General features: G+C 40.7%; 1 protein-coding gene across 1 annotated transcript in view; it reads left to right on the top strand.

The window, feature by feature from the left end:
* ADAMTS12 (ADAM metallopeptidase with thrombospondin type 1 motif 12) overlaps nucleotides 1-11,360 on the top strand; it is a 263,062-nt gene that overhangs the window by 125,377 nt on the left and 126,325 nt on the right. Inside the window, exons 5-6 of the mRNA XM_026649042.2 lie at nucleotides 7,327-7,410; nucleotides 9,121-9,245. Of these exons, the coding sequence (XP_026504827.1) occupies nucleotides 7,327-7,410; nucleotides 9,121-9,245 (209 nt within the window). The remainder of the gene's footprint in view (nucleotides 1-7,326; nucleotides 7,411-9,120; nucleotides 9,246-11,360) is intronic.

The raw sequence follows: 11,360 nt of genomic DNA, 5'->3' as shown, positions 1-11,360 counted from the left end.
GCAGAGCCGCCATTTTCCCGGACATGTTCGGCTTTTTGGCAATTCCCCCCGGACGGGGGTTTGAGTGCCGAAAAGCCGGACATGTCCGGGAAAAAGAGGACGTATGGTAACCCTATCTAAGTTTTCCCTTGGGGAAAAAAAGTGTCTAGCCCTTATAATTGTCAAGGAAACCTTCTGGACATGAACCTCCTGTGGTGTTATCTTCTTATGTCAACAGAGAGGCCGCCAGTTCCAGCCAGGCTACTCCTGAAGCTACAATATAGTAGGGTTTAAAACCTATACAGTAAAACACAAAGTAAAGCACAGGATCTTATAACTGCATTCGCTTGCTGGTCCAAGTGACTGTATAGCTTGCTGCTTTCTCACAGCTAAATAAGTTCTCCTTTAGCTCCAGCAGTGCTGTGGCTAAAGTGGTACATGAGAACTTTAATAGTCAGTATGTTAATATGGTTATAAATACCTTAACTTTTGCATTTCCTGACTTTCATTTTAGATTTACAAGCATAGGGACAGATACCCTTACTCATACTATTATTACAGTTAGTTCCATTGATTTCAGTGGGACAACTTGAAGAGTAAGGTGCTACTCATTATGAGTAAGGGTAATAGAATCTGGCCTTCAGTTTCATTACTGTAGGTATGTTTTTACTGTTAATATTAATGTGAATGATAGATATGTATGAAGTTATGAGACTTCTTCAGTTTCGTTGCATCCTTTCCTTTTCTACCTAACTGTATTTAGGTAGTAGCCATAAGAGTAAATAGCATATTACACAGCATTTGAGGAAGGAAAACTGGGGTTGTTTATGGACACTATTCATCACTGGTGTTTGACAGAGTCAAAAGAAATTACCCATATTATGTGTCACAGTTACAGGACCCCTTTCCGGTCTCTCTGAGAACATCCCTCAGGTGTTAGGCCTCAACCCTTTACCTTTCTGAAGGTGGAATCTCACAATTCACTCAGTCCCCAAGCTACTGCATCCTGGCTACCAGGATGTCCCAGGCCCAACTGGGCTTGGCACCTGCAAATCTCCCTTTGGAGAACTGTGACCAGGCAGCTTTCTTAAAACAAAGTGTTTTAAAACTTAACAGTAGGAACCCAGCAAAGCATCAGAAAAAAGAGAGTTTAAAACAATATGAGGCCTAACCACATAAGTATCTTATCTAGAGGCTTGCCAGCCCTTGGCAGAGGTTCCTCTGCTCCAGACCTCTGACCTCTAGGTCTATGAGAACCACTTCTCATCAGCAACTCCCAGCAACCCCTCCCTTGAGAATGTCCCATTTTGTCCCCTCAGAAGCCCTTTGTCTTCCTTCCCTGGCATTTTGGTTCTTCAGTGTTTACAGCCTATAGTGACCAGATGTCCCGATTTTATAGGGAAGTCCTGCCATTTGGGTCTTTGTCCTGATTTTTCACACTTGCTATTTGGCCACCCTGTTACAACCTGTGACCCCTCCCGCCTTGACAAACTGGCCCATTGAGCTCAGTAGGGGACAAGAAGCAGGCTATTAAAGTGAATATGTCTAGTATTGTTCCCCGAGTGTAATGAAATGGTAGCTATCTGAAGCTGTTGTCCTCTTTCCTGCACAGTGCAACCAGCTCCTGCTTGAATTAACCCCTTGTACACAGCGTCCCTTACAACAATCAGACCAACAGAACATTTATTGTTCCTGAATTAATATAGAACAGTTCCAAAGCCGTCACATCATTCATGCACAGTGGAGCAGCCAATATATAGAAACTGGTGTAGCCCATAGTTAGGGATGAGACATAAGAAAAGACCTATGCTTCTATTCCTTGTAAGCAACGTACAAGGTCTCTTTTAGGGCTTGTCTACATTTAAAATGCTTCAGCAGCACAGCTGCTCCACTGTAGCATTCAGTGTAGACACTACCTACACCAATGGGAAGGGTTCTCCCATTGGCGAAGGTAATCCACCTCCACAAGAAATGGTAGATAAGTCACCAGAAGAATTCTTCTGTCAGCCTAGCGCTGTCTACGTGAGGATTTAGGTTGGCTTAATAATGCGGCTCCAGGGTGTGGATTTTTCACAGCCCCGACCGATGTAATTAAACTGATCTAATATTCTATCATAGACCAGGCCTACGTCTGAAACCTATATTTGCATTTCAGTTCTTAATGAGCATGCTTCCCAATGTCAGATTCTGTCATCAGATGTTCATGTCCTGTTCATCAAAGTCAATGGGAACCTTAATAATTGTTAGAAAAAGGAGTTTGGGAGGAAGGTAAAGCTGGACTGGGCCTCAAAAGTCAGATCAGATCCAGATTTCAGAGTCATTTAGATCCAACATTTTGGTTTGGTCCATTATAGCAACAGCAGCCAGTTGCAAAATCTGGATCTGGGGTTTGATTTTGGATTCCCTCAAAGCTGGGGTGATAGAGCTGTGGTTTTGATTTCTAGTTACAATAATACTTTAAAGAAATGATCAAATCTCGCCTTCGTCCCCTTCTCCCCTTCAAAATTGGAAGGACAGAACAGGTTGTGCTGGTGGGGGAGTGGCACTATATGTGAAAGAAAGCGTAGAATCAAATGAAGTAAAAATCTTAAATGAACCAAAGTGTACCATAGAATCTCTATGGATAGTAATTCCATGCTCTAATAATAAGAATATAGCAGTAGGGATATATTACTGACCACCTGACCAGGATGGTGATAGTGACTGTGAAATGCTCAGGGAGATTAGAGAGATTAAAGTAAAAAACTCAATAATAATGGGGGATTTCAACTATCCCCATATTGACTGGGTACATGTCACCTCAGGATGGGATGCAGAGATAAAGTTTCTTGACACCTTAAATGACTGCTTCTTGGAATAGCCAGTCCTGGAACCCACAAGAGGAGAGGCCATTCTTGATTTAGTCCTAAATAGAGCACAGTATTTGGTCCAAAAGGTGAATATAGCTTATCACTTGGTAATAGTGACCATAATATAATTAAATTTAACATCCCTGTGGTGGGGAAAACACCACAGCAGCCTAACACTGTAGCATTTAATTTCAGAAAGGGGAACTATACAAAAATGAGGTTAGTTAAACAGTGCGAAAAGTGAAATCCCTGAAAGCTGCATGGAAACTTTTTAAAGACACCATAATAGAGGCTCATCTTAAATGTATACCCCCAAATTAAAAAACATAATACATAGGCGTGAGTTTCTAATCTGTGGTGGGGTGCTCTTCCCGGCTCTGCTCTGGCCCCGCCCCCACTCCACCTCTTTCCCCTAAGGCCCCACCCCCGCCCTGCTTCTTCTCACCTCCGTGCCACCCCTTTCCCACCCAGTTCCGCCCCCTCCCCCGAGCACGCTGTGCCCTCGCTCCCCCCCAGCGCCTCCTGTCCTGACGCTGCCAAACAGCTGATCCATGGCAGGTTTTAGGCACTGGGAGGGAGGGGGAGGTGCTGATTGGTGGGGCCCGCTGGCGGGCAGGCGGCGCTGCGGGAAGGGGGAGGTTCTGGTAGAGGGACTGCCAGTGTGTGCTCAGCACCCACAATTTTTTTGCTGGAGCACCCCAGAAGTTGGCACGTAGGACGTAGTAAAAGAACCAAAAAAGTGCCACTGTGGCTAAACAACAAAGTAAAAGAAGCAGTGAGAGGCAAAAAGGCATCCTTTAAAAAGTGGAAGTTAAATCCTAGTGAGGAAAATAGAAAGGATCATAAACTCTGGCAAATAAAGTGTAAAAATATAATTAGGAAGGCCAAAAAAGGCCATTGCAGAGAAACTAAATGAATTCTTTGCATCGGTCTTCATGGCTGAGGATGTGAGGGAAATTCCCAAACCTGAGCCATTCTTTTTAGGTGACAAATCTGAGGAACTGTCCCAGATTGAGGGGTCATTAGAGGAAGTTTTGGAACAAATTGATAAATTAAACAGTAATAAGTCATCAGGATCAAATGGTATTCACCCAAGAGTTCTGAAGGAACTCAAATGTGAAATTGCAGAACTACTAACTGTAGTCTGTAACCTATCATTTAAATCAGCTCCTGTACCAAATGACTGGAGGATAGCTAATCTGACACCAATTTTTAAAAAGGGCTTCAGAGGTGATCATAGCGATTACAGGCCTGTAAGCCTGACTTCAGTACTGGGCAAGCTGGTTGAAACTACAGTATAGTAAAGAACAAAATTGTCAGACACATAGATGAACATAATTTGTTGGGGAAGAGTCAACAAGGTTTTTGTAAAGGGAAATCATGCCTCACCAATCTACTAGAATCCTTTGAGGGGGTCAACAAGCATGTGGACAAGAGGGATCCAGTGGATATAGTGTACTTAGATTTTCAGAAAGCCTTTGACAAGGTCCCTCACCGAAGGCTCTTAAGCAAATTAAGCTGTCATGGGATAAGAGGGAAGGTCCTCTCATGGATTGGTAACTGGTTAAAAGATAGGAAACAAAGGGTAGGAATAAATGGCCAGTTTTCAGAATGGAGAGAGGTAAATACTGGTGTCCCCCAGGGTTCTGTACTAGGCCCAGTCCTATTCAATACATTCATAAATGATCTGGGAAAAGGGGTAAACCGTGAGGTGGCAAAATGTGCAGATGATACAAAATTGCTCAAGATAGTTAAGTCCCAGGCAGACTGCGAAGAGCTACAAAAGGATCTCTCAAAACTGTGTGACTGGGCAACAAAATGGCAGATGAAATTCAGTGTTGATAAATGCAAAGCAATGCACATTGGAAAACATAATCCTAACTATACATATAAAATGATGGTGTCTAATTTGGCTGTTACCACTCACGAAAGAGATCTTGGAGTCATTGTGGATAGTTCTCTGAAAACATCCATTGCAGTGGCAGTCAAAAAAGCGAACAGAATGTTGGGAATCATTAATAAAGGGATAGATAATAAGACAGAAAATATCATATTGTGTCTATATATAGCCATGGTACGCCCACATCTTGAATACTGCGTGCAGATGTGGTCACCCCATCTTGAAAAAGATATATTGGAATTGAAAAGGTTCAGAAAAGGGCAACAAAAATGATTAGGGGTATGGTACAGCTGCCATATGAGGAGAGATTAATAAGACTGGGACTTTTCAGCTTGGAAAAGAGATGACTAAGGGGTGATATGATAGAGGTCTATAAAATCATGACTAGTGTGGAGAAAGTAAATAAGGGAGTGTTATTTACATGTTCTCATAACATAACTAGGGATCACCAAATGAAATTAATAGGCAGCAGGTTTAAAACAAACAAAAGGAAGTATTTTTTCACACAATGCATAGTCAACCTGTGGAACTCCTTGCCAGAGGATGCTGTGAAGGCCAAGACTATAACAGGGTTAAAAAAAGAGAGGTCTATCAATGGCTATTAGCCATGTGTCCTTAGCCTCTGTTTGCCAGAAGCTGGGAGTGGGCGATAGGGGATGGATCACTTGATGATTACCTGTTTTGTTCATTCCCTCTGGGGCACCTGGCATTGGTCAGAAGACAGGATACTTGGCTAGATGGACCTTTGGTCTGACCCAGTATGGCCATTCTTATGTTCTTATGTAAAATCCTTTGTTTCACGAATATTTATGTACTGAACTGTATTAATAGCCCCAGAAAAAATCTGACATGCACTGAAAAAAACCATAAGTACATAATATTTCAATATTCCTTTGTGTGTCTGAGACTTAGTTAGACTAACCATCCCCCACTAGGAACAGCCTTTTTTTTGGCAGCTGCTAATGAGTGCAAAATACTTAAACAATTATCTTTCAGTTGAGAGATTTCTGAAGAATTAAGAACCAGCACAATATATTTTTTTCCATCCTACAGTATTCAGCTAATGCAATTCAGATGTCTCCTAGGTTTTTGTTTATATGATTTGCACTAATGGGACACATCTGCAATGGATTCACACAGAAGTCTTGAAATTGTCTTTCATTGTAGCCATCAATACTGTTTTGTCTTGGAGTAACTGTTTACAGAGCACAATGTAACTGATCAGTTTTTGTACTCACAATGAAGCTCATTTCAAACAACAGATGCAACCCTTCCCAGCTGAGGGGGAAAATGACTTCCTCTGGCAGATTGTGACTAAGGGCATATACTACAGCCACTACAGCACTGCAGCCATAGTGTGTACACCTCCTAGATTGATGGAATGGTTTTCCTATCTATGTAGATAATCCGTCTCCCCAACCAGCGGTAGCTTGGTTGACAGAAGAATTCCTCCTTTGATTTAGCCACATCTATGCTGGGGCTTAGGTCAATCTAACTATGGTGCTCAGGACCCCTGAGTGACATAGCAAGGTCAACCTAAATTTTAGGTATAGACCAGGCTTAAGTGTCAGCTTTGTTCCTGCTGCACGCCCCCCTCCCCCCATCTCTTCCTTTTACTAGTAATGCTCTTGAGAAGCAGCCTGTCTAATCGCACACACACTGACACCACCATTTGGGGCATGAGGACTCGGAGTTCAATGCTGGGCCCTTTGTTATTGTTTAGTCTAACTGCTCCATCTGTCATTTTACCTTTAGTCTAAGGTCTGCTCTACACTAATGAGGTAAGGCGATCTAAGTTATGCTAGTTCAGTTACGTAAGTTATGTAAATTAAGTCAAAGCAACTTAGATCGATTTACAGCAGTGTCTACACCACTCTCCCGCCTCTTGAGAAGGTGGAGTACTGAAGTGGATAGGAGAGTACTCTGCCTTCGATTTATCCTGTCTTCACTAGGCCCACTAAATCAATCCCCACTGCATCGATCGCAGCAGCGCTGATTTAGCCAGTAGTGAAGACAAACCCTTAGCTTCCACTTTTATGCTGATGATACCACTGTATATATTTTTCAACTCCCTTCTATTTGCCTAGTATTGACTTCCTCTTTTTCCTTTGGCCAGCCGAATCCTTTCTACAGAACTCAACAATAAATGCCTCATTTGCTGTCGCCCTGAACCTTTGGTAGTCATTCACACCAGTACAAAGTGGATGTAAAATGCTACCATTGTGCACTGGCCGTGTTTTACACCTATCTTGCACTGATGTAAACGACTACACAGGGAGCACAATAGTGGATTGGACCCTAAATGAGAAAAATGAACTTAAAATAATTTTTTAATGGATTGTAAATTTTGCTGCATAACATTTTAATAACGTCTGTTAATTGCTGAATTTTTATTCATTTGACTGGGCAGCCCTCTGCAGTAGTTCATCACGGTTATTACATTTCAGAATGTGAAGTGAACCTTCTGTCAATAACATGTAGGAGGGGAAAAAAAACAAAGAGGGCAGTCTGCTTGAAATAACCTGCATATTTCCTCTCTAAAGTTCTGTCTTGCTGTAGAGGAATCAATTAATTTCATACCTCCTGGCTCTGACACAGGTCACAGGATTGTTCCATGATCCAAGCATTGGCAATGCAATCCACATCGTGCTCGTCCGCCTTATTCTTCTTGAAGAGGAAGAGGTGAGATTTTGTTTCCCCCAAGTTTGCAATGAAGAAAGTTGGGCACGCAGTGCACTGAAGAGAGATTTTGGTAGGGTATTTAGATTAACACTAAAGAGAGTAATGAATGCATCCACTGTGTGTGGGAAAAGGGTTGCTTGTTTAAAATGTTTTGTTCATTCCTCTGTTAATCTATTGACTCTGGCACAGCTGTTTCAAAGCTAACTGCTGCTCTAAATGGCACATTGTTTAGCTCATAACTGCAGGTGTTTGTGCATAAACTCCCAAAAGGAAATTCAGTTAAAATGTTCAAATATTAGGATAATTGTGTGTGAGGGGAAAGCTCTTCGGCACCAGAAGAGGACTTTCAAAGACTGAGGAGGCTTGCTGCGGAGCAGAGATTCAAACGTACAGGATGCTCAAATGAACCATCCACAGTCTAATCACATAGCATATTCATAAAGCACAATGCAGCTGCCTGTGGAGCTCTCTGAAGAAGCAGATCTACTATTGTACGCCTGCAAGACAGGTTATTTTCCCCATAAGCTCCTTTTCAAAACTCAGAGAAACAGTGACTGATAAAATGTTCATTGTTGTGAACTACCACACGTAAGTGATTGCATGTTCCATGTCTCATAAATGCTGTAACCGCCCCCTAAATGAATGCTGATTATTATAACTTAATGGTTATTTTCATAGCACCATAATTGTGCAAGGCCTTCTGTGGATATAGCCTTAAAATAAGGTCTCTGTCCAAAGGGATTTATGATCAAAGGTCCTAATCCTAAACCAGGTTGTCGCCTGGGCTGTTGAAGTCAATTGGTCTCCACATGAGAGCTAGTGCCTGCACAGGTGAAAATAATTTGTAAAATAGGAGCCTAATTTATCCAGCTATGGGTAAAGGTTATCAAGGGTAAAATTTTCAAAAGCATCTAAAGCCCATTTTCAAAACTGATTTAAACACTTAGGAGCTTAAGTACTCATTGACTTTCAATGAGACTTGGGCCCCTAAGTACCTAATGCACCTTTGAAAAAGGGACGTAGCTGCTTATGGCACTTCAGTGCTTTGGAAAACTTTACCCTAAATAATAATATACTAGGAGTGAGGCAGAGTAAGTGGCAAAACCACAGAAGAGGGAAATACGTTTTTGGTAGCGCTTATTTTGCACTGCAAAATGTTTTTTCTGCTTCAACTTGTGTTTGTTCTCTCTGATCATAAGACGACTGTTGTACATCTTTTTCAGCTTTTAAAAAAATGGAGTGAAGGAAATGTACCCATGAAAGCATAAAATGTTACCTCATCATGAGATTGTTCATGTTGCATTAAAGGTGATAAACATGATGGAAGGTAGCTTTCTCCAAGTTACTTGCAAATTAATCTTAATCTTCTTTATGTCAGGAAGAATACTAGCTTCCAAGAGGAAAATAAAATATTGTTGTTTGAAAAATGCAGTTGTTAGTTTCATTTTATGAAGGCTTCTTCCCAAAAATGCTAATTTCCTCCTTTGCTATACTTTTTCTCTAGTTACACTAGCTGCAAAAATGACAAAGTTTTAACTTAATACTTGGGATATTACACAAATAACTGTCATTGCTCCTAATGATGTTTCTAGCTTTGAGCAAAAGCATAACCAGTCAATGACTTTAGTGAGCCTGATAATTAATGTTGCTGCTGTGCTCTGGCAATATAATGCAGTCTTTATAATAATATTTTCTTCTTTTTTTCTTTAGCGAGGCTTGAAAATAGTTCATCATGCAGACAAGACATTAGCCAGCTTCTGCAAATGGCAGAAAAGCATCAATCCCAAAAATGATGTCAACCCAATACATCACGATGTAGCTGTACTTTTAACTAGGTATGGTCACAACCCTGGAGAGGAGCTGCCAAATATTATTTTATTCATATTTCTTTCACTGAGAACACGTTTATAGGCTAATAGGCTCCTTTAGTCACCCTCCCCCCCCACCAACACAGACACTTCCCCATATACTGTTGTTCCTGATGAATACATGTCATTTCTGAAGGACAGTTTTAATACAAAAATAACTTTCTTTGATTAGTATATCAGATGCTAGTACAGGTTGAATTTTGAGCTGTTATATGAAAGCACACTGTTAAGGCTGGAAGGTGCCAAAACTGACCTACTGTACCTTGTAGAGGGTTGCTTACATCTGTTTACAAAGTCTATATTATGTTTTATTTGTATCTGTTTTATTAACCCTGAGTCATAGCCAGGAATTTTTTTTTTGGAGATATCCTATCTCCTAGAACTGGAAGGGACCTTGAAAGGTCATTGAGTCCAGCCTTCACTAGCAGGACTAAGTACTGTTTTTGCCCCAGATCCCTAAGTGGCCCCCTCAAGGATTGAACTCACAACCCTGGGATTAGCAGGCCAATGCTCAAACCACTGAGCTATCCCTCTAGTCTAATCTAGTCTATAATTAGATCCAAATGTAAACATCCTCAAACTTCAATGGTTGGGAAGGCTGAGGTTAGTATTCAGTTTGGGCCCATCTCTTTGTTTATGGCTTCAATCAATTATTTTCTCAAGGAAAAAATAATAGGGCCAAAAGCCCCCCAGCCTGTAGATCAGCAGCCCCCTAATTACAAAACCCTACAATAACAAATAACTACACTTCACAATAGTGGATTATCTTGTTGTTAAAGTAATACAGTTCACATTCAGACTTCTAGCTAAATGGTTGTAAACATGCAAAAATGTCTTGATAATATCTTTTCATTCATATTTCATAGTGGTGGTCTCAGACACTATGTATAGAAAGAGGAGTAAGCAGACATTTCCAATGGGCCATTATAGCTGTGCAGATAATTCACAGAATAGTTATTGTGTCTGACAGATTTAGTCTCTTTCTCTGTATTGCTGAATATCCATCAGAAGATCATGATTGCCTCAAATATATTTGTCGTTCAAAAGTATTCAACAATTTGTTTTCACAGTTCATAAAGATGAAAACATATTTCTCAATTGGCTACCTGTGGGTATTCACTATTTGAGCTGTATTACTTAGTTGCAATTGGTCAGATAAGGCCTGTGGTATTGTTTCAGTTGGATAAGCACACAAATGCTTATGGCATAAATTCTCACATGTGGTTTAAAAATTCAGTTGATACATAAATTTGTGCATGTGGCTTTGAAATTTGCTTTCCATGAATATTTTTAGTAAATTTGATATATTATCATTATGATTTATTTGTATTACAGTAGCACCTATAGCCCAAGATCTGGGCCTCATCGTGCTAGACACTGCACAAATATTGAAAAACAGTCCCTGCCCTAAGATCTCACAGTTTAAAGAAACGAGGGAGACAAAGGGTAGGAGGGAAAAAAAGTATTCCCCCACTCACCCCTCGCAGATGGGAAACAGAAGCACTGAGAGAGTAAAGGACTTGCCCAAGATCACACAGGAAGTCTGTGGCAGAGCAAGGAACTGACCCCAGGTTTCTTGAGTCCTGTTCTAGTGCCTTATAAACAAGACTGTCCATCCTCTCAAAGCACATAGGGCCTGATCCTGCAAACTCAATGGGACTGCTCGCCTGTCTAAAGGTAAATGTGTGCAGGTGTGTTTGCAGGATTGGGGCCGTAGTTTCCCAGTTGTACGAAAGAAAGTATCCTTGTCTATTGAAAAACAACTTTTTTTTTTTTTGCCAGACTTTCTCCAATACATCCAAAAACAAACTCAATGTTTTTGATGCTGCACATTGCTGTTTGTTACAAAGTTACAGTACGCTCTTGTCTGTGACTTTTAGAACAATGATGCAAGTGATGGTAATTGCAGTTTCTTGACTACTACCATAATTATCAGCAATCTATGATGCCGTTTGCAGGTTATATATATATATATTGTGTGTGTTACTAACACATTACTTGCTTCATTTACTTAATATATTTTATTTGATTTGGCCCCTAAGCACCACACAATAAAACCAATGCAAAACTTTCAAAAGGAAA

This window comes from Terrapene carolina, unplaced genomic scaffold, assembly GCF_002925995.2.
Source record: "Terrapene carolina triunguis isolate 2854851 unplaced genomic scaffold, T_m_triunguis-2.0 Scaffold69, whole genome shotgun sequence".
Lineage (NCBI taxonomy): Eukaryota > Metazoa > Chordata > Testudines > Emydidae > Terrapene > Terrapene triunguis.
This window is presented reverse-complemented; position numbering and strand designations above follow the sequence as displayed.